The following is a 24,296-nucleotide window of genomic DNA, read 5'->3' on the forward strand; positions in this document are numbered from 1 at the left end:
GCATTTTTCAAGGGGACCAAGGCTCTGCACTGGGAAGCTTGGCCAAACACCTGGAAACCTCAGAAAATGATGGAAACACCACGGAAATGGACAGGAAACAGCAGGGGCAGCATGAATGGATGCCTCTGAGGCTGCTTAATCGCACCATCATGCCAAAATTATGGGCAACAGCATGGTGATGACATAGTGACCGAATGAGGCTAGATAGCATCTCAAACATCCAATAATTGACCCTGACACTATAGGGGACGGCATGCAGAGGCAGCAGCGGCAGGCTAGACTGTGAGCAAGAAGCGCTGAAATGATTTCCTATGTGAACAAAAGGGTTGATGGTATATTTAGTCGATAACACTGCATGGTGGCGACATAGTGACCAAGTTCCATAATGTATCTGGAGAAACACCCGAAAAATGAGCCTGACACAGCTCTTTTGATAAGGGGACGACATGTGGAGGCAGCCATGGAGACGACCTCCATGATTAAGAGCGACAGTATGGGGCATCCATATTGCGCTGCTATGATTGAAACTTCAGATCTCTAGCATGGCGGCGACAGATGGGCCGAGTTCCATTATGTATCTGGTGAAACACCCGAAAATTCTGCCTGACAAAGCTCTTTTAATAAGAGGATGATGTGCTGTATTTCCTCTCCTCTCCTGCGTCTGGGGTATAGACAGTTGAAAGTTGCGCATGGAGACATTGGTGGACGCTGTGGAGGATCGTGGACCTTGTGATTTCTAACAATGCGGAGATTGTCCAAAATGTCAGTGTCCAGGAACCCCTTGGGAACAGCGATCATAATATAATTATTTTCCTCTTAAACTTTAAAAAGCAGAAACAGGTGGGAAAATCGAAAACTTTGAATTTTAAGAGGGCTAATTTCCAAAAATTCAGGGCTGCAATACAGGATATAGACTGGGATCAGATACTGTCACATGGTGATACTAATGTTAAATGGGAGAAATTCAAATCTATCCTGGGTTTTTATACTTCTAAATTTATTCCAATAGGTAAGAAGTATAGACGGGCTAGATTACACCCCTCGTGGCTTACAGCTACAGTTAAAAGGGCAATTAATGAGAAAAAGAGGGCATTTAAAAAATATAAATCTGACGGGTCACCTGAGGCTTTCAATACTTACAAAAAACTTAACAAAATCTGTAAAAAGGAAATCAAATCAGCCAAAATACAAAATGAAAGACAGGTGGCTAAAGATAGCAAAACAAATCCCAAGAAATTTTTTAGGTATATCAATGCAAAAAAAAATGGGTCACAACAGGTTGGACCCCTTTATTCTGAAAATGGTGCATCGGTGACTGGAGACCAAGAGAAGGCGGAGATACTTAATAGGTTTTTTAGCTCCGTTTATACAATAGATGAGAGAACTTATGACTTGGGTGGTGCCAGTGCGGGTCATGCACCATGTAATATAGTAGACTGGCTGAATGTAGGCATTATCCAATCTAAGCTCAATAAAATCAATGTGTACAAAGCTCCTGGACCAGATGGGTTACACCCCAGAGTTCTTAAAGTTCTGTTATTGCTGTACCACTGTCTAAAATCTTCAGGGATTCCGTAATGTCTGGTGTGGTGCCAAGTGACTGGCGCAAGGCAAATGTGGTGCCAATATATAAAAAGGGCTCTAGAACTTCGCCAGGCAATTACAGGCCTGTAAGCTTAACTTCCATTGTGGGGAAAGTGTTGGAAGGGTTAGTAAAAGACTACATACTGGAGTATGTGACATCAAATAGTATAATAAGTGACAGCCAGCATGGGTTTACTTAGAATAGAAGTTGTCAAACTAACCTTATCTGCTTCTATGAAGAGGTGAGCAGGTGCCTGGATGGAGGAGCAGCTGTGGATATTGTGTTCTTGGACTTTGCAAAGGCATTTGACACTGTCCCTCATAGACGCCTGATGGGTAAAATTAGGGCTATTGGTTTGGCAGGAATCATTTGCAATTGGATTGAAAACTGGCTGAAGGATCGTATCCAGAGAGTTGTGGTCAATGATTCCTACTCGGAATGGTCACCAGTTATGAGTGGTGTACCTCAGGGTTCTGTGCTTGGCCCACTACTATTTAATATATTTATTAATGATATAGAGGTAGGAATTAATAGCACTGTGTCTATTTTTGCAGATGACACCAAACTGTGTAGTGTAATACAGTCTATGGAGGATGTTCATAGGCTGCAGGGTGACTTGGACAAACTGAATGTTTGGTCATCCACTTGGCAAATTAGGTTTAATGTGGATAAATGTAATGTTATGCACCTGGGGGCCAATAATCCAAAGGCAAAATATGTCCTTGGGGGAGTAAATCTGGGAGAGTCCCTTGTTGAGAAGGACCTGGGGGTACTAGTAGATCATAAATTGAATAACAGCATGCAATGTCAATCAGCTGCCTCTAAAGCTAGTAGGATCATGTCATGTATCAAAAGTGGAATGGACTCTCGTGATAGGGATGTAATATTACCACTATACAAGGCACTGGTTCGGCCACACCTGGAATATGCTGTCCAGTTCTGGGCACCGGTCCATAAAAAGGGAGCCCTGGAGCTGGAGAGGGTTCAACGTAGAGCCACAAAATTGATAAGGGGTATGGAGGATCTTAGTTATGAGGAAAGATTAAAACAACTAGATTTATTTAGTCTGGAAAAGAGACGACTACGAGGGGACATGATTAATGTATATAAATATATGAATGGTCCATACAAAAAATATGGTGGTAAGTTGTTCCAGATTAAATCAAATCAAAAGACGAGGGGGCACTGTCTCCGTTTGGAGAAACCAAGGTTTAATCACCGGAGGCGACAGGGCTTTTTTACTATGAGAACTGTCAATCTGTGGAATAGCCTGCTTCAGGCGCTGGTCACAGCAGGGACAGCGGAGAGCTTCAAGAAGGGTCTAGATGCCTTTTTACACCTAAATAACATTGATTGTTATGCTATATAGGATTGTTTCCCCTAAATCCCTTCCTAATCCAATCCCTACCCTTCCTTGGTTGAACTTGATGGACAAGTGTCTTTTTTCAACCGTATAAACTATGAAACTATGAAACTATGAAACTATGAAATGGACAGGAAACAGCAGGGGAAGCATGCATGGATGCCTCTGAGGCTGCCTAATCTTGGGATGGAGCTGGCGGTCCGCTGCCAGACGAGCTTTCGCCTGTCCAAGCCCTTGTGTCTCGGCTCCTCCCCACCCAAAATGGGCCTGTGGGCCAGAAACGTTTACTTTGAAAAAATTATAATTTTTAAAGCAGACGGGGTTGTTTGAATATTTAATCTAGGAATAATGGAATAGCATAGCGGTTCGATTTTTTATTTTTTTCGGAAATGGTTCCATGATTAAGAGCAACAGTATGGGGCATCCATATTGCGCTGCTATGATTGCAACTTCAGGTCTCCAGCATGGCGGCGACAGATGGGCTGAGTTCCATTATGTGTCTGGTGAAACACCCGAAAATTTTGCCTGACACAGCTCGTTTGATAAGGGGACGATGTATGGAGGCAGTAAGGTAGTAGTAGATTAAAGGTGCTGCAGTTGAAACTATGTTAGTTGGATCTTGGGATGGAGCTGGTGGTCCGCTGCCAGGCAAACTTTGCATGTCCAAGCCCCTGTCTCTTGGCTCCTACCCACCCAAAATGGGCCTTTCAAAGCAGGCCTGGGCTACAATTAGTACTTCTAAGAACCTTTTGTATAAGATCAAGTGTAGTACTGTTCTTATAAGTAATTGGCCTGGTTATGGCAGGGAAGGGAACGTAAACAGATGCGCAAATAGCGCTGAAATAATATCGGTAAATGATAAAAGATTGGCGGTATATTTTGTGGATAACACAGCAGGGTGGCAACAAAGTTAACAAATTTGATGTGGAAGCCGTGAAAACAACCCAAAATTCTGCCTGACACAGCTCGTTAGCTAAGGGGACGATGTATGGAGGCAGCTATGTGGACGACTTTTGGAGGCAGCTATAGAGATAAAGTGTGGAGGTAGCAATGGAGACAATGTGTGGAGGCAGCTATAAAGACTACGTGTGGAGGCTGCTATGGAGACAATTAAATTTGGATAGTGCCTGTATGTGGCAGTCCAAAAAAGTTTTCAAACCAGAGGAGCAGGTAGGTGGTCCTCCAGAAAAAATAAATAGATTGAGTGCCCGTATGTGGCAGTCCAAAAAAGTTTTCAAACCAGAGCAGCGGGTAGGTGGCCCAACAGAAAAATTAAATACATAGAGTACCTGTATGTGGCACTCCCAAAAATTGTTTAAAACAGAGGACCGGCTAGGTGGCCCTCCAGAAAAATTAAATACATAGAGTACTATAGCTAGAGGCAGTTGGCCCTGGCAAAAAATATCCAGTTTCCTCTGCTTTAGTGTACAAAGAGGAGGAGAAGGAGGAGAATGTGGAGGAGGAGTGCATACATTATTCAGGTTGAGCTGCTTTTACCTGGTGGAGAATGGAAATCCTGAGAAATCCAGGATTTGTTCATCTTGAAAAGTGTCAGCCTGTCAGCGCTATCAGTCGACAGGCGTGTACGCTTATCGGTGATGATGTCACCAGCTGCACTGAAAACCTGCTTTGACAACACGCTAGCGGCAGGGCAGGCAAGAACCTCCAAGGAGTACAGCGCCAGTTTGGGCCACATGTCCAGCTTTGAAACCCAGTAGTTGTAGGGAGCTGTGTGATCATTTAGGATGATGGTATGGTCAGCTACATATTCCCTCACCATCTTTCTGTAAAGATCAGCCCTACTCTGCCGAGACTGGGGACAGGTGACAGTGTCTTGCTGGGGTGACAGAAAACTGGTAAAGGCCTTGTAAAGCGTACCCCTGCCAGTGCTGGACAAGCTGCCTGCCCGCCTACTCTCCCTCGCTACTTGTCCCGTAGAAGTACGCCCTCTGCCGCTACCACTGTCAGAAGGGAAATACTGCTTCAGCTTGTGCACCAGGGCCTGCTGGTATTCATGCATTATCACACTCCTTTCCTCTCCAGGGATGAGTGTGGAAAGATTTTGCTTCTACCGTGGGTCCAGGAGAGTGAATACCCAGTAATCGGTGCTGGAATAAATTCTTTGAACGCAAGGATCATGAGATAGGCAGCCTAGCATGAAATCTACCATATGCGCCAAAGTCCCAACACGCAAGAATTCACTCCCCTCACTGGCCTGACTCTCCATTTCCTCCTCCTCCAACTCCTCCAACTCCTCTTCTTCTGCCCATACACGCTGAACAGTGAAGGACTGAGCAATGCTCCCTTCTGTCTCGCCAGCATTCTCCTCCTCTTCCTCCTCCTCCACCTCCTCCGATACGCGCTGAGAAACAGACCTGAGGGTGCTTTGGCTATCAACAAGGGAATCTTCTTCCCCCGTCTCTTGTGACGAGCGCAAAGCTTCCGACTTCATGCTGACTAGAGAGTTTTTCAACAGGCCAAGCAGCGGGATGGTGAGTCTAATGATGGCGGCACTGACCATCTGTGTTGACTCCTCAAAGTTACTCAGCACCTGACAGATATCCATGTCCACTCCTCATTGTAGACTTGAGGAAGCTGACTTGAGGAAGCTGACTACCAGTTCTGGTGGAAGTGGTCACACACAACCATGCCTGGCTTCAGGTTCAGCAGTGCCAGCCACAGATCAGTCTGCGCCGTGATGCCCTGTAATAGCTCTTGGGCGGTGTGCCTTTTATCGCCTAGGCTCAGCAGTTTGAGCACCGTCTGCTGTCGCTTAGCGACGGCACTGCTGCTGTGCCTAGAGCTACCGACTGATGGCTCCATGCCCACGGATGGTAATTATGAGGAGGAGGTGGAGAAGGGGTCGGAGGAGGAGGAGGCATAGTAGGCCTGAGAGACTTGCACCCAATCCTCGGCATCGGCAGTATATGAGCAGCCCAAGGGTCAGACTCGGTCCCAGCTCCAACCCAATGTGCCGTCAGCCACATATAGTGGCCCTGCCCGACAGCACTCGTCCACGTGTCCGTGGTCAGGTGGACCTTGTCAGAAACGGCGTTGTTCAGGGCACGGATGATGTTGTCTGACACGTGCTGGTGCAGGGCTGGGATGGCACATCGGGAAAAGTAGTGGCGGCTGGAGACCAAATAATGAGGGGTGGCCGCCGCCATGAGGTTGCGAAAGGCCTCGGTCTCTACCAGCCTATAGGGCAGCATCTCCAGGCTGAGTAATTTGGAGATGTGGACGTTTAGGGCTTGGGCGTGTGGGTGGGTTGCACTCTATTTCCTCTTGCGCTCCAGCGTCTGGGGTATAGAGAGCTGGACGCTGCGCATGGAGACATTGGTGGACGCTGTGGAGGATTGTGGAGGCGAAGGTTTGGTTTTCGCCTGGGAGGTGTTTGTGCCGGGGTCCTAGGAAGGGGGGTGACTAGCAGAGGCAGCAAATGACACAGGGTAAGGAGCAGTGGTGGACCCGGCCGGAGGTGAACGGCCTTGGTTCCATTGAGTGGGGTGTTTAGCATTCATATGCCTGCGCATACTGGTGGTGGTTAAGCTGGTAGTGGTAGAACCCCTGCTGATCCTGGTGTGGCACAGATTGCACACCACTGTCCATCGGTCATCCCGTGTTTCTTTAAAGAACCTCCAGACTTCAGAAAATCTAGCCCTCGCCACGGAAGCTTCACTACGTGAAACATTTGGCGCTGATGCACCAGCTCTGGCCCTGCCTCTCCGTCTGGCCCCACAACTGCCTCTTCCAACCTGTTCTGGTATAGAACTCACCTCCATCTCACAAGCACTGTGTTCACCTGTGTTTTTTTGTGTTTTTTTTATTTTTTGTGTTTTTTTGTTTTTTTATTCTGTTTTTTTGGTGTTTTTTTTTTTTTTTTATTGAACAAAACGTGTCAGCAACCAGAAGATGATGATTCCTATGGCTAGTTTCTAACCTACACTGACAGCACACAACAGGATTTTGTGCTGTGACTATGACTTTTCAGTTTTGAAAAAAAAAAAAAAAATCGTCAGACTGTGCCTAATTCAATCAAACCCCTAATAAATTTTCCCACTTAGGTGTTTGAGATGGATATGTGTGTCACTAAGAGCTAAATAGAACGTTCGCAAGTCTCCCTGCAAATTCCTCACAATATGGTACTAGCTGCACTACTAGTGCCAGCTAGCCCAGTCACAAGCAAATAAAAAAAAATAAAATATAACGCTATTGTAGCCCTAAGAAGGGCTCCTGCCTAACACTATTCTAATAGAACACCCTAACGGTTTCCCTGACCAGCAGCAGCTCTCTCCTTAAAGGCATCCAGACAGAGAATGATCCGAGCAGCGCGGGCAGGGGCTAGTATATTCCAGGGTCACCTGATCAGGCCAGCCAACCACTGCTATCAACATGTAAGTGTACCACAAGATGCTGGGTGTAGTGCAGAGTCTCCTGGCTTGTGATTTGCTCTGTTTCTGGCTGCCAAAAATCTAAACGCCGCGAGATGACATTTTCTTGTGCGGGCAAAATACTCATCCGAGCACCGAGCAGTTGCGAATATGCTAATGCTCGAATGAGCAGCAAGCTCGGACGAGTATGTTCGCTCATCTCTAATCATCAATATTGATCTATTGTTTGTTACCAATTTTTCATATTCCTGAAATATTTTAAGAACTTTTGATGGTTTAAAAAAAACCTCCTAGTAACTATCTCTATTTAATGTCCTGCATTATTCTCCCAAGGTTTAAAGAGTTTGTCCACATTTTATAATCTAAATTTCAGCAAAAATGCTGGGGCAAATTATTCTCGTAGAACCACTTCAAAAAAACTTATCTTTTTATAGTTTTGTTAAGCAAATTACAATATTTGTAATGATGCTTTGGTTTTTACTTTACTAGGGACCACCTACCATGCAAACAGTAAAACAATGTTGCCTTTTTTTCTGTTTTCAGAATTTTGGACAATCTCTTTGGTTTCAGAAATTCAGTACAGAAAAGCTAGTTAAGTAGATTAGACATAGAAGCTAATGAGGTAGGAGGTAGGTGCAGAGGTCATCAAGGCATTAGGATATTGTAGGTTGAAAATTAACACTGCAATGTGCTTGTTTTATAATAATTACTGTTAATCACTACTTTAGTTCGATGGAATTGCCTTTTTCTTTCATTCTCTACCTGAGAAAGAGTTATGAAATGCAGTTTATAATAATTAACGTGCCCTAAAAATGGTGCCATTTAAAAAAAAGCTGCTTATTTTACAGAAAATAAACTCTCATATGTAGATGAAGAGAATAGAAAACGGAAAATATAGGCTGGGTCCTCTAAGGCACAAAGAGTTAAAGGGGTATTCCAGGAATAAGCATAATTCATATACAAATGGGTACTCAAAATATAAGCTAATATGTAATTAGTTGTTATTTAAAATTTTGCTCCCCTTAGTGGAAAATGCTGGTGACATAGGCTGTAATGGAGAATTAAAATGCTACTGGCCCTTTAATCAGTCCGTTAATTTCCTCCGCGCGGTCCGGACAGGACAGAAGATGGCGCTGGTCACATGTCCACTTCACATGGCCTGCACCTGCCTGGGCAGGTCATGTGGTCACCACTATGTTTGGCTGTAGTTGGTTGGTTGAAGTGCAGCCAATATGGCCAGTGTTGTGGTGATGGCAGTTACACATCATTACTATGGTAACAGAGCAAGAAAACCTGTTACATCATCACTGGGAACAGAGCATAAGCAGGCAGGAGGAGTTACTGAGAACTAAAGGATCATGGAACTTGTAGTTTCCAGTGGCAGCCATCTTTGTGATAACCACCTACTTTAGGCCATAAATTTTGTAAATCATAAAATCAAACTATTTAAGCTCTGTTTTGTGTCTAATGACATTTATTATTGTTGTATTCATTTATTTATATCATCATGGGTTTTTGTGTCAGAAGTTCATATTCCCGGAATACCCCTTTAATATAAGAAATATAACAAGTTTATATTTAATTAGGGACAATATAAGAAAGTCTGCAGTAGATGTGGTGTAATGTGGCCTTTTTATATGTGGTTATACTCTGCTGAAGACTAATGGGGCAGAAAATGGAGAAAGCTATTTTATTACTTTTATTTACCTAAAAGTGGTTTTGCAAGAAGAATGAGGCTTTATGGTAATAACAATAATAATCTTTATTTACAGTATATAGCACCATTATATTCTGTAGCACTTTACAAATCATAGGGGACAAAAAGTTACTACATTACACATTTGGAGATGAAAGGAAGGTTAGAAGTTGGTCGGTAGTTAGCAGCACTGGATGAGTCCAGGGGAGCTTTTTTTTAATGGGGTAACAACTGCATGCTTGAAGGAAGGGGGAATGACACCAGAAGAGAGAGAAATGTTGAAGATTTTAGTGAAACGAGAAGTGACTACTGGGGAGAGGGACTATAGGAGGAAATAGGCAAAAAATATTTTGCAGTGTTTATTGTAACTTATCATTCCATCTTGTAATGCACATGACTTTGACAAAGTAGTCTCAACAGCAAAACATGAACAGCTTTAATAGACGCTGAAGGGTTTCAAGTATTCACTCTCTGTTTATCTATTAAAATCTGCAGGCCCGCTAAAGTAACCTCAGATGGGAAGGCATGTCAAGCATGCAGCATTGTGCATTGCACTGAGCACTGAAATGTGCTTTCTAATAAATCCCAGCCATTGTAGTAATCCACCTTCTGCCAATATTCATGTTTGCATGACCGCCACACCACATGATTCTTATAACAGGAAAAAAATACCAGAACCTATAGCTCGGGACTTTCCCAAGATGAACCTAACATACTGAGGAAATGTTTTCAGCTCTTTGGCTTGTTGTTCATGTGTGTCGCATCTGGTACACACGACCTTGAGATGCTTTTTACTTGTTCACACTCTTGTCCAAACTCTTTTACTTGTTCATATTCTCTTTTAGTGCTTTATTTTTTTTAATTTTTGTTAAACTCTTTATTGTAATGAACAATACGGCTTACACATTTTTAAAATGATTTCACATATATTAGCTTTCTTCACAAATATGTTTTGGAACACATGGCTGTCAAAACACAACAGATTTATTTATTTATTTTTAAACCTATTTTTATTAGAGACCTCGTGAGGCATTTCATTTATTTATTTTTATGTTTTTGTTTTTTACTTCCTGATCTCCAAAATTTAGAGTTCATTATTTTTCCCATTTCCAGAGCTATTAAGGGCCTGGTTTTATACAAGACAAATTGTATTTGGTAGTAGCACCATTTTTATGTTCCCACTGAGCAGTCATTTATTAGCCTTTGTTTATTTACTGTAGGTTTGAATACATTTTAAAGATGTAAAGCTCAGAATTTAGCCAAAATATTATTTTTCAGACACCTGTAACTTTTTAGACTTCAATTTTTTAACTGTGGTATTTTAATACTATGAGCATTTTGAGATGCTGGACCATGTAATGTGTGAAACCCTTTGTCTCTTCACTATTATATATAATTTACGAAAGGGGAGGGTGACATTTTTTAGCCCCTACTAGTACTTTTGATATGTGATTTTTAGATCACTAATACTATAGAATGCAATACAACAATATATACAGTTAAAAGGCAATGCTCAACAACATATAACATATCAAAATGCATAGTAAGCATACAGCTAAATTATAATACAAAACTAGAAGACTATTGATGTCTTATTGAAAAAAACAATTATGATGTAGTGGAGAGTTTATTGATGCACATAGTTCTTAAATAAAGGTCAGTAGAGTTAAGATAAATTTTATAAGCAACCTTCATCGCTAATTGCTATTTATTCTTATGTTGAATGAGCCCCCTTGGTTAATGAATCCCATGCTGGCTACCCTGATATTTTACCTATGCTGGGGGCCCTTTATGGTCCTTCACATTTAACTTTACGGACTGATGCCTGAAAAGATCCAGTTTAAGCCATTTCAGTTAGCTGTGTTTGCTCTTTGATGACTATGATACTTATGACTATCACACACAGCCCATATTTAAAAATCTTAATAAATACCCCTAATAATTATTATCTACATGTCAACATGCAGCATTAATATATTTGTTATATAAGTTGTACATGTATAATTTTATCTGATACAGATAAATCAAACTTTCTGCAGTATGTCAGGTAAAGAAATAATATAAGTATTTAAAGATAATTTCCATTGTGACTCATTTAGGTAGATCCAAAAATCAACTTCATATTTAGGCCTCATACACAGAAACGTAAATGAGGGCAGTGAGCTAGCAGCAAAAATGTTAGTTCATGACCTTTTAATCTATTGTGCAGTATGGTGAGCACACTGGGGCTCATTTACTAAGGAGCGCATTTTCATTGGGTTTCCTGACAATTTCCATTTTGTGCCGAATTGCCCCAGGATTCTGGTGCACTTGATCGGATTTTGGTGCATCAGCGCTAGCTTGCACGCGACAGAAATTGGGGGTGGGCCGTTGGACAACCCGACGGATTCAGACAACATGCAGGATTTAACAATTAGAAGACACGCACTTACAAGCATCGGGAAGAAGAAGGTGACATGAATGCCATGGATGGCGGAAGTTGACACATGTAAAGAGGTGCAGCTGGGTTGGTATTGCGGCTGTTAGTCGTCTTCCTGTGGTACTCCAAGCTGCCACCGCTGGCACTCTCAGCTGCTGTCCCTGTGTGGGCACAGCATTGACCTGTTTCAGCTTATCTGACATGGAGAGAAACCCCCACAATGTAGTAGGGGCGGACGTGTTCTTTCCAGTGGCACTTCTTCGCTTCCTGCACACTCCAGCTGTCTGAGTAGGATGCCATCAACTGTTACCAACAAACAAGGGGCTTGCTAGAACTGATGGATGTGGAGAGGTGGATGTGTAGAGTGAGCAGGCAGTCTGTCATTATAGCCACTTTACAGCAGTCTGTAGTTTGCTATGTAGTGGGTGTAGATGTAAGCTGATGAAGCCAAACATTTAAAAGGTTTATTTAAAAGAAATCTACCACTTAAGTAAAAGAAAATGCAGAAAAAAAGCAGTCTGCAGCACAGGGATGTGATGTCCGGAACTCCGGGCTGTTAACTATTTATGCCTCTCGCAAGACGTCATCTACCTCTCACAAGAGGGGAAAGGGAGCTATGTATTGTGCAGGAGGCATGAATTCACGTGAATAATCAACAGTCCAGAGTGCCAGTTGGATAGCACCTTTTATATCACCCATTCTTAAAATATTTTTAAATGTGAAAGGCACTATGACATGTGCTTGGATGCTTTTATCACCACAAAAAGTGAGTATAATATATTAAATTATATTGCATCATATTATTGTAATTATTATTATAGCTGTATATATATTCAAACCATCCTGAATTTAAGCCTATAGCGCTTATATAATAATAATAATAATTGTCTTCTACTTATGTGTTTTTTAGAGGTATAGAGTGACATGGCTACAGGGTTTTCATGTCATGGGATAGAAGAACACCCCAGACTCAGCAGTAAAGAATTAATGCTATATTGTGAGCTGCAATGGAGAATTCTGAACTCAGCACTGAAAATGGGTCCCAAAGGTAGGAGAATGTCTAACTTGTAGAATAATAAGAAGAGCTATTTAGTTTGTTCTTAAAAGAATTTAGTGAAAATCATGTGAAAAAGATTAATAATTGTCATATATTTTTCAATATATCTGTACAGGAAATAAGCCATTTAAAATAGCTTTCAGTACCTTGAGTACTAGCATCGAAAATTAAACAATTTGAATGACATAATGTAAAAAGTATGCCCTCTTGGCTATTAAAAATCTGATGTAAATACTTTTGTGTAAAAACTACAAAAGTGCTTAAGGAACGATACCTTTATTGGCTAACCAGAAAAATGATATTTGGTGCAAGCTTTCAGGGCACATAGGCCCCTTCTTCAGGCATGGATACAAATGAAGCACTGAGAGAAAAACACAAGATTTGATGGATGTTACAATAAGATAATTAGTACATATGGTGAGACTCAATTAAGATAAGCTGGGGCAATAAAACTAGAGGTTATGTTACACAGAGGAGGGTGATGGGGAGGGGGGGGGTGGCCTACGATGGCAGGGGTCTGGAGTTAGTCTCTTGTGGGGATTGAAGTGAGTCCATGTAATGAGCCATAAACCCAGGTGCAATATTGAGGTCATGTCAGTGACTGGAAAGTCATCATCAGTTTGAACTCCCAGGTTTTCCTTTCTCTGTTGTCCTTAAAGTCACCTTTCAGGATTAGGACCTTTAAATCCTTCTCGCTGTGGCCTGGTCCAGAAAAGTCTTTTCCCACAGGTGTGTCCATCCCCTCACTTATGGTGTATCTGTGAGAATTCATCCTGCTCTGAAGTTTTTGTTGAGTCTCCCCAATGTATATGTTATTTGTGTGACACCTCATGCACAGTATCATGTACACAACATTGGAGGATTTACAAGAGAATGTGCCCGGGATTTTATACTCCTGTTGTGTGTTGGGAATGTGGGCTGTGCTTGATGATAGAACATGGGCACAAGTCTTGTACCTTTTGTTGTGGCAGGGAAAAGTGCCCGTCTGTGTTGGTGGTGAGAGGGCACTTCTTACCAGGAAATTACTCATGTTTGGTGGCTGTTTGTAGGCAAGGAGGGGTAGGTCCGGGAATATGTCCTTTAGCCTGTTGTCCTTATGAAGAATTGCTTGGAGATCTGCTGCAATTTTCTTCAAAATCTTCATTTGGGGGTTGTACATGACCACCAGGGGTACTCTGCACTTGTCCTCTTTCTGTTGGTATTCCAGCAGGCTGCTCCTTGGAACCCTTGTAGCTTTGTGTATCTATAAGCAGGGGGTGATACCCCTGTTGTAAGAATGTTCTTCTTAGTGATAGAAGGTGTTGTTCTCTATCCTCACTCTCTGAGCAGATCCGGATGTATCTCAGAGCTTGGCTGTAGACAATAGATTTCTTGATATGTTTTGGATGAAAACTGTGCCACTTTAGGTACGCTGGACGACCTGTAGGTTTTTGATAAATTGTAGTTTGTATGCTGTTGTCCTTAATGTATATGGTTGTGTCCAGGAAATGTACCTTAGATTTTGTGTAGTCCGGGGAGAGTAGGATGGAATTTGTAAAAACTTCTTTGGAAAGATAACAGTTCATCTTCAGATCCTGACCAGATTATAAGCAGGTCATCAATATAGCAGAAGTATGCTGGAGGTTTAGTGGTGCAGGTAGTTAGAAACTCCTCCTCTAGTTTTGCCATGAACAGGTTGGCATACTGTGGTGACATTCTGCTTCCCATGACACTTCCCATATATTGCAAGTAAATGTCCTCAACAAAGGAGAAATAATTGTGATGCAGTAGAAACCTAATGAGCTGTAGGACAGGTTCTGTGGCCACGTTGTTCTTCAGTAAGGATGTTGCAGTAGAGGGATGCAACATCCATAGTTGCCAATCTTGTGCCATCTTGTAGTGGTCCCAGGTTGGAAAGTTTGCAGAGGATGTGACAATGCAAATATGCTCTGAATGGGGTTCCTTCTGTTCTATGCCCGGCTTGTGCCCATACAGCAGTTTACCAACACAAATGGGGTATTGGCATAGTCGGGAGAAATTGGGCATCAAACTTTGTGGAGTTTTTTATCATTTACTACATTGTGACTGTTTCATTTTTGGCCAAAATTAATGTATTGTCTTAAAAAATTACAGCTCCATTACAAGAACTTGGGAGCTGGGTGCAGGCTGGCTGCCATAGATACCCACAATACTTCCTGTGTGAAATGTTCAGGCAGGACTAATCAAGCTGAGCTGGATGACTCATACACAGCAACTGGTGGATGGTGCAGTGATTGATTACTTCTGCCTGTCAGGGACAACACAGTGCTTACATATTCTCGGCTAATGCTGGGTGGGACATGACTGGAGCAGTGCATAATTAGGGTAAGGGGAGAGCGCCAGGGTAACCACAAGAGCTACAGAGCCTCATTATCATAAGTTTATCATTTGTTTTTTCATCAAAACCGCTCAGCTCAGGGATTAAACAAGATAAGTTTCTGCATCAGTGTTGCTACAGCATTCTAAGGTATGTTTAGTTCACAATGTATAAAAGCAAATGGTAGATTTCCTTTAAGGAACTGGTCTTTTTAAAGCTACACCAATATAATCTCCTGAAGCTGTGACCTAGGGTCTCCTACTCTGCTTTACATACCTATGATACTAGAGGTGAACTCAGGAAATTACATACACTAGTGTAGCCAGAGTCCCAGTTGGATATCATAAGTATTCTTATCTTTTTATTCTTATGCTACCAATAAATATATTTTTATATATTTATTTTATAAATTTATCACTTTTGTTGATACCACTTTCAACTTTTGTCAGTTTGACCCTTGGTTTTGGGGCTGTGTGATATGTGCCACTGTAATGCATTTTGTAATTGTAATTTTGTTAAGGATGGCTCCCTAGTCAGAGTTTGACATCTTGACTGTGACTGCAGAAAGAGCTTTATTCATAAACAAAAACAAATAAAATAATAACAGAAATATTTTTTCATGTTAACAAAAATTTTACAAAAGACTATAACTTCAATCTTATCAAACTAAATATGTTTCTATTTGCAGTCCGCCAGGGATAGAGAGCACAAAACACGCAGGTAAGATAAAAAGAAGGCATTTCTATATTATATGCAAACAGAATTCTATATCATATCCATTTCTTTATCTGTGACTGGAAACTGGAGAAAAGAGTGTGTGAATTATATAACATGCCTAGATAGATATGCTGATGGAGAAATAATTCATAGCCACATGGATATTACTCAAATACCAAAGAGAGAAAGAGAGAGAGAGAGAAAGAGAGAGAAAGAGAACTCAGTACTCAGAACCAGTCTGCACTATGCCTGTCACCAATCTTTGTTCTCTATTACACAGAATTTCTTCACATTTTATTGCAATTTATCCTTATCTAGAGGTCTAAACTTTAGTAGATTGGGGAACATATTCCTCTACAGCAAAGAAACAAGTAGAGGTGAGAGAATTGATTTAATATTCAACCCCAAATATTTCATAAGGGCATCTCATGTTCCTTACAAGAATATTTTTGCCAATCTAAAGCAGTTTTTAGCTGTGATGTCAGAGTTATGTTCACAGTGATGATATCGCTTGCAGATGCCATATTCTGTTCTTCAAAGACCTTGTATAAAAGATCTTTCCCGTCCCATTAGGATGTATGTTGTATATTTTGAATATGTTGAATATGCTATGTTGTATTAAACATCTGTTCCTGGAGCTTTACTGTACAAAGTCCATGGGATGAACAAAGTTTTATTGCATTGTATGTACACTAGTTTGGCCTCCCATATAAAATCTTTTATGAAGGATTGTATTTGATGAATATGAATGAATATAAAAGAAATTGAGAGTAGAGACATTTTAACAGCAGTTGCAAGACCAGTAGAGAAAGCTACAATGGGACTCATGTATCTGCAAGTCTGACTTGACCATTACTGAAAAAAGCGTGGGTCATGTTCACAGAATGCATATCTCCATTCACAAAATGTATAAGGATATGCACCTTGTCTACAAAGGCAACTAGAAAAATCAACATTTCTGGTTTAGAAGTAAATGTAGGTGCAGGGCACACAAACCTCCTTTATGCATCTTGCTCAATTGACAAAATGAGGGTCATTTACTAAGGGCCGATTCACGTGTTCCCGATGTGTTACCCGAATATTTCCAACTTGCGCCAATTTTCCCTGCATTGCCCTGGGATTTTGGCGCACGCAATCGGATTGTGGCGCATCGATGCCGGCATGCACGCGACAGAAATCGGGGGGCGTGGTTGAACGAAAACCTGACGGATTCGAAAAAAGCGCTGCATTTCTTTTAAAAAAAGGGTCGTGGAACTTGCACTTACCTTCACCAGGAATAGGCCGGTGAACTTGAGCGCATTCCGGCGGGCCTCGGGGAACTTCAGCGCAGCAGCGCCACCTGGTGGACGTCGGAGGAACTACCTTAGTGAATCCCGGCCGGACCCGAATCCATCGCAGAGAACGCGCGGGAATGGACCGGGCAAGTAAATCTGCCCCATTGTGTTTTAAGATCAAAAATTCAAGACAAAGGAAAATTCCCTATAATTTGAATGGCTGCCTAATATCAAGTTTTATGGCTGCAAATGTTATTGATCGATGTACAGCTTGCACAGTTTATCTTATCTTTTGTTGGTTTAGTCACAGGTGTATAGACAAGCTGTAAAATCATGTGCTAATGCTCTGCATAAAACCATCTATCCATAGGTAGCACAGGAAATAAGAAAACATCAACCATAGATTAATTCAGAATAACATAGCTATTATATAATAATTAGAGATGGGAGAATTTTATTAAATTCTATTCGGTGAGTTCACCAAATTTTCGGATAAAATTTGTCTCGACCCGAATCATGACGGATCACATTAACAAACAGGTGTTTCCTGACTGCAGAGAGCCTTTAGGGTGTTGTAGAACATTGTGCCGTGCTCAAATATGCATAGGGAGCGTGGTTTGGTCTTCAAATAATGTTGTGTTTTAGTATGACATGCACATAACAGCTGCCGCTCTTAGAATCCCTTAACTCTTCAATTCCATGGGCACTTTGAGGTGCTGGAGCCTTGAGTGACTGAAATGGCATGTGTGCTACTAGGTGCTGCTGCTGTGGTGGCAGGATGGACCACCTCATCTGAGACATGTTTCTCCCAGGCCATTGGATGGTGATGCTGCATGTGTTGATGCAGGGCCGTGGTGCCAACATTAGCTCCCTGGCCACGCTTCACTTTCTGCCTGCAGATTCTACATATACACACGTTCGGCACCTCTGGTGTCTTAACAAAAAAACTGCTACACCGCCGAGTTGGTGATCTTACCGCCAACACTCTGCACTGAGTGACTACTAACGTTGATGCCTCGCTGAGCCACTGTGCCACTGCTTATTTGGACCTGCGAAGCGGGTTTTGTACCCCGCGGCCGTTTGGCTCCCGCACTCGCACTGCTTCAAACCTGCTGACTCATGGCCACAGCAGCGACTTGCTGCCTGATGCGCAAGCTGACACTCCCTTCGCCCGACGATGATGATGAAACCCATTTCACATGCAGTGTGAAATGACGGGAATGGACACCACATAAGCCTGCCGGTTGCTGATTGGCTTACATGTCTGCACATGTGATCGAGGGTGTTCCTTTCTTCTTCCCAGAGTTCTCTGCCCCATGTAACATGTTGTGCTCGCGCCCATTTTGCTAACAAAGGGGGGGGGGGAAACAATTTGTTCCCGAATTGAAGTTTTCCTGAAATTTAGTTCAAATCGATTCACCCATCTCTAATAATAATCCTACACTTCCTGAGCTCTGTATCTAAATAAAGTGAATACAGAGCTGTTCATACAGTCTTATGTTAATTATGATTGTTATTTAATGTAAGCATTAATATTATAAGCATATAATTATTTAGTTTTAGCATTATTATTATTAACCGGTTCGCGACCGCCCGCCGTGCATTCACGGCGGCGGTCGCGTCGCGCTGCATGGAGAGGGCTCACGGGCTGAGCCCTCTCCATAGCCGGTAAGTCTTTGCTGCATATTGAAGCAAAGGCTTACCGGTAACATCCGCGATCGGTGCTAGCAAAGCTGCCGGCAGCCTCAAACTGATAGCGGCGCATGGGCGCCGCCATCTTACCTGGGATCGCCGCTCCCCGTGACGTCATCGGGGGGCGGCGATCCGTCTCCATGGTAGCCTCGGGTCTTCCGAAGACCCGAGGCCATTTCGTTTTAACCCCTTCATTACAATGTGCTGATAGCACATTGTAATGAATGAGGAAGAAAATCCCCATATACTGCCATACTGTAGTATGGCAGTATATGATAGGATCGATCAGACAACCTAGAGTTAAAGTACCCTAGGGAGTCTGAAAAATAGTATAAATAAAAATAAAAAAAGTTAAAAAAAAAAAATTATAATAAAAAAACCTAAAATTTCAAATCCCCCCCCTTTCCCTAGAACTGACATAAATATAAATAAACAGTAAAAATCATAAACACATCAGGTATCGACGCGTCCGAAAATGCACGATATATCAAAATATGATAACGGTTTTTCAATGCGTTTAACCCCGTAACGGAAAATAGCGCCCAAAGTCGAAAATGGCACTTTTTTGCCATTTTGAAAAATCTAAAAAAATCTATAAAAAGTGATCAAAAGGTCGTACAGTCCTAAAAATGATATCATTGAACATATTATCAAATTTCACAAAAAATGACACAACCCACAGCTCCGTACACCATAGTATAAAAAAGTTATTAGCGCCAGAAGTTGGCAAAATCAAAAAAATTATTTTTGTACAGGAGGTTTTAATTTTTGTAAATGTATGAAAACATTATAAAACCTATACAAATTTGGTATCCCCTTAATCGTACCGACCCAAAGAATAAGGTAGACATGTCATTTGGGGCGCTCAGTGAAAGACGTAATATCCAAGCCCACAAGAAAATGGCGCAAATGCGTTTTTTCACCATTTTCATTGCATTTGGAATTTTTTTTCCCGCTTCCGAGTACATGGCATGGAATATTTAATACCATCATTATGAAGTGCAATTTGTTACGCAGAAAACAAGCCATCACATAGCTCTTTACGTGTAAAAATAAAAAAGTTATAGATTTTTGAAGGTGGGGAGTGAAAAATGGACATGAAAAAACAGGAAAGGGCCCGGTCCTTAACCGGTTAATATTATTGCGGCTTCTTTAAATCTTTAACTATCTAGATTTTGTCAAATACACCATAAAGGCACACTCTCTCACTCTCTGCATTATTTCTATTTTAGAGTTAAAGGTATTGAACAACCACCAAGATAACTCCTCGGTATCGGTGGAAGGTATGGTGGAAAATACCAACTGACCTACAGTATTGTATTGACATCAAATTTGTATTCAGTAGATAAAGCTAGTAACAAAATGTACCATTAGACTTCACCCAAATCAACATTTTCATTAGCTTGCTACAGTATGTATCTGAGATCAAAATTCTGCTGCATTTATGTTAGTATAGAAGAACATATAGAGGCCATGGACAAATACAATAAAGTAATAAAATACAATAAATATGTTATATAAAGTCAATTACAGAATTCCAGCCAGTTCTCAAGTGAAAATGGGTGAAATGAACTTTCCATAATTGATTTATTATGATCATTGCTTTTTGGTTTCGCACCACCAGGGGGACTGGAGTGGATTTGTGCCTAAATTTTAACATTTTTATGCAGGGACTCTTCATAAATCTACCACATCAGGATGCACATGATAATTTACACTTAAGATGTCTGAAAACAAAAATGAAATTTTTCTAACTCATTCTACAAAAAGTTGCACATTTTGACACAAATTGGCACATTCAACAAATTTGTGATATTTTAAAAACAAAACATTTGATGTTATTATTTATTGATAGAGCAGCACAAATTCCATGGTGTTGTACAATCAATAATGGATTCACACACATTACAAGACGATAACAAATGCACATACAAAAACTACAGAGATCTGAAACAAGTGGAAGGAGGATCCTGCCCATGAGGGCTCACAATCTATATGGGAGGGTAGATGGAGACACAAGGTGAAGGAGCAAAGCAGTGTGGTTATTGTGTATCGTTAGTGGTTTTCACATATAGGGAGGGGACATATTGGGAACAGCTATGTAAGTTAAGGTTAATATTTTTAACCTAATTCGCTATGTAATGGGTAACCATTGGAGAGACTTGCAGAGAGGCAAGGCAGAGGAGAAATAAGGAGAGAAATAGATAAGGCAGGCAGCAGCATTAAGTATGGATTGGAGGGGGGTTAAGTATGGTGGGAGGGATGTGTTAGATGACTGGAGAAAAAGTTCCATTTTGTCTATGTAAAAAGGGTTGGGCACTTTTCAATAAATATCTTCTATTAGACATTTCTCTGCATATGTAGGTAGCTGTGTCTATAAAAGCTCCAGGCTTTCCCCATTCTCCCCATACTGCACTATACACATATACACAACTTCCTGTCTGTCCTAATGGCAGCCTCCGGTGTGTTTTTTTCTCTCCGTCCGTCTCACTGACACACACTGGGAGGTGGCAGGGGGAGCAGCAGGATCAGTCATTATCTCCGGCTGCAGGTCCCTCCTATTTATCAGTGTAGGATCTTTGTTTACATGTCTATGCAGAGTGAACAGAGTCTACACAGAGCACTAAAGGAAGCATCAGGGATGATGAAGCAATTGGTGAATATTCATGGAATATTATAAGGGCAGTAAAGGCACATGGGCAATTTATGAATTTAGTTAAAGAGTGGCAAATCCCGTTAGGTTTTACAAAGCGGCAGGAAAAGAATGAGAATATGACAATGGTGATGTCTGGGCCATTGTAGCCAATTGGTAAGATTTTCTTTTAGAAGTTCTTTTTTTGCTCATTAATGTACCCCATCTTAACGGAAAAAAACCCAGAAATGTAGATATTTTTGCTAATTTATTAAACTAGAAAATTAAAATATCACACATAAGTATTCAGACCATTTGCTTCGACATTCATATTTTACTCACATGCTGTCCATTTCCTTCTGATACTCATTGAGATGGTACTACTGTTTCATTGTAGTCCAGCTTTGTTCAATTAAACTGATTGCAGGAAAAGCACAAGTCTGTACAGAAAAGACCTCACAGCTCTAAGTGCATGTTAGAGCACATGAGAATCATGAGCTCTAAGGAACTACCCAAGGAGCCCAGAAACAGAATTGTGGCAAGTCACAGATCAAAAAGAGTACAAAAGAATTTTTTGCAAGGTTTTCAAGGTTCCTAATGGCACAGTGGCCTCGGTAATCCTAAATGGAAGAAGATAGATAGATAGATAGATAGATAGATAGATAGATAAAGTCAGTGTTGATTAATATTTGTTAATTTGACCTTATTTGCTTATTTCAACTTACAGGCTCCATATCCAGAATGGGAATCCTTACATTATCTGTAAAAGACTATATGAGGTAAGAGCTATTTCTTTTAATTAGTGAATCAACATATGTATTGTATGAGTGATAGAAATTGGTAAAAATATTGTAAAAAAAATAGCACTTTACATGAAAAGCATAAAGAAAATCTGTAGTTCTAACTTGTTTGCTGGAAAGTGTTCAGAAAGAAATGGTAGACAATACTCTACATATAACTGAGATCTCAGTATGGGACTATCCATTTACATAAAGAATATTTGATTTTCCAGGCCTTCAGGTCTTTTCTGATTAAAAGAATACAAAAACTACTCAAAAAAAGTGTCTGAGAAGTATAAGCTTTATAACACAGAAAAGAAACAGAAATTAAATTAACCCCTTAACGACCAGGCCCTTTTTTAGTTTTGCATTTTCATTTTTCACTCCCACCTTCAAAAATCCATAATTTTTTTTATTTCTCCATGTATGGAGCTGTATATGGTCTTGTTTTTTTGCACAACACTTCATATTAGCGGTATCTAATATTTCATGCCATGTACAGGGAAGCAGGAAAAAAAAACAAATGGAATTGGTGAAAAAATGTATTTGCTCCTTTTTCTAGTGGGTTTGGATTTTGCGGCTTTCACTGAGTGCCCCAAATGACATGTCTATTTTATTTTTTGTACCGTATGAACAAAGGATACCAAATTTTTATAGATTTTTTATTGCTTTCATATATTTACAAAAATTAAAACCTTGTGTACAAAAAAATACAAATAGGAGCTGTGTGTGGCATCATTTTTATGACTTTTCAATCCTACCATTTTTAAGACTTCATTGGCCTTTTGATCACTTATTTTTGAATTTTTTTATATTTTTCAATATGGCAAAAAACTTTGGGCGCAATTTTCCATTACTGACTAAAAGTTATTAAAATTTCATAGATCAGACATTTTGGGGGAAAGTGGGAAACCATGTTTATGATTTTTACTGTTAATTTAAGATTTATATCAGTTCTAGGGAAAGGGGGGTGATTTGCATTTTTTTTTTTTTTTTTGTGCTTTAACCCTAGGTTGGCTGATTGATCCTACCATATACTGCCATACTACAGCATAACTCCCTAACTGAGCTTATGTATTTCAATACCCAGAAGCCACAGAAATATTAACTTTAAATAAAGTTATTTCAATACCAATGGCTTCAAATGTTTAATAATTATGTAACAAACTTCATCCTCTTTGATCCATCATTATTGCACCAGTTATGTTGATCAGTCTAGCATTGATGCTAACACCTTACCTTGTATGTATATTGTAACTCTCCTACAATATTCTTCAATCATGCATTATACCAATTAACTTTCCACTGTACTCAATCACTGATTGACAATCCCATCGTAGCAGTGCTGCTGTAGCTATTGTGGGGGTCTTACTGCCATGCACCATTAGATTTGCTGTTAGCATCTTCAGTTGTAAGTGTTCCTTCACAACTAATTTATTTAAGGAAGTCTATTGTGGGTCACAGGCAGGGGCATATTAAGACTGCCATGTGCCCTGGACTGTATGACTGCATTACAGCCCATACAAGTCTGGAATCACTTCCTACTTATGGCACTAGAATCAAGCTTCTTGGGGAATGGAGGATTATTCCTTTTTACCTGCTTTCAATCTGTAGTTAAAAAACCTTTGGAGGTTCTGAAATGGCACTTTGTATGGCTGTACTTGTGTATCGAGAGCAGGAACAGATGTATAAGGATTTAATCAATGAAGGGCCTTCTAGAATGCATGGACCTGGGCTACCGCCCAAAATGCCAGTATTGTAGTCAAATACTGGTCACAAGTAGCTTTATATTCTCATTTCCAGAAGTCAACGGAACATACATATTATGCTGCATATTGTAAAGCAATATGTATATACAAGTCCACAGTACATAGCTGGGCCAGAAACTCAGATAAGAAATGTTGGGGGAGAGAGAAGGGGCAGCAGACAGGGGCAGCAGACAGCTGACAGGACTAGGGATCTCATCTCTAATTCCTGCCGTCTACTTCCCCCATGTGGTCAGCAGCTACTGGTACAGATCTGTGTAAGGCCTCATTCACACGGCCGCAAAGGGGTCTGTGATCTGGTCGCATGATTTGCATCCAGATCACAGTCCCATAGTTTTCAATGGCTCCAGGTTACGGCATGGTGAGCACACAATGCCGCTATATTGCCTAGGGAAGGAGCAGGGGTGACAAGCGATCACCCCCCCTCCTACTGGTCCAGGCAAGCACACGGCTGTGTGAATGAGCCCTTAGTGTATAAATGTAAGCATCAGTGCATAAATGTATATATGTGTGTATGAGTGTATAAATGTGAGCATAAAAAATATCTACTGCAAAGGCTACTGGGGTGTGTACTGGCCTTATCTCCCAGT

At 40.9% G+C, this 24,296-nt stretch overlaps 1 protein-coding gene across 5 annotated transcripts in view; it reads left to right on the forward strand.

Annotated features, from left to right (window-relative positions):
- Positions 1-24,296, forward strand: part of ITPRID1 (ITPR interacting domain containing 1) — a 101,576-nt gene that overhangs the window by 21,565 nt on the left and 55,715 nt on the right. For 3 of the 5 annotated variants that reach the window (XM_072153229.1, XM_072153230.1, XM_072153228.1), the window contains exons 2-5: positions 12,365-12,502; positions 15,535-15,566; positions 19,762-19,812; positions 21,889-21,940. In XM_072153229.1, coding sequence (XP_072009330.1) covers positions 12,462-12,502; positions 15,535-15,566; positions 19,762-19,812; positions 21,889-21,940 — 176 coding nt within the window. In that variant the 5' untranslated portion in view covers positions 12,365-12,461. The remainder of the gene's footprint in view (positions 1-12,364; positions 12,503-15,534; positions 15,567-19,761; positions 19,813-21,888; positions 21,941-24,296) is intronic. The other 2 variants (XM_072153231.1, XM_072153232.1) reach the window with 2 other exon arrangements.

This window comes from Engystomops pustulosus, chromosome 5 (genome assembly GCF_040894005.1).
Source record: "Engystomops pustulosus chromosome 5, aEngPut4.maternal, whole genome shotgun sequence".
In the NCBI taxonomy this organism is placed as follows: domain Eukaryota; kingdom Metazoa; phylum Chordata; class Amphibia; order Anura; family Leptodactylidae; genus Engystomops; species Engystomops pustulosus.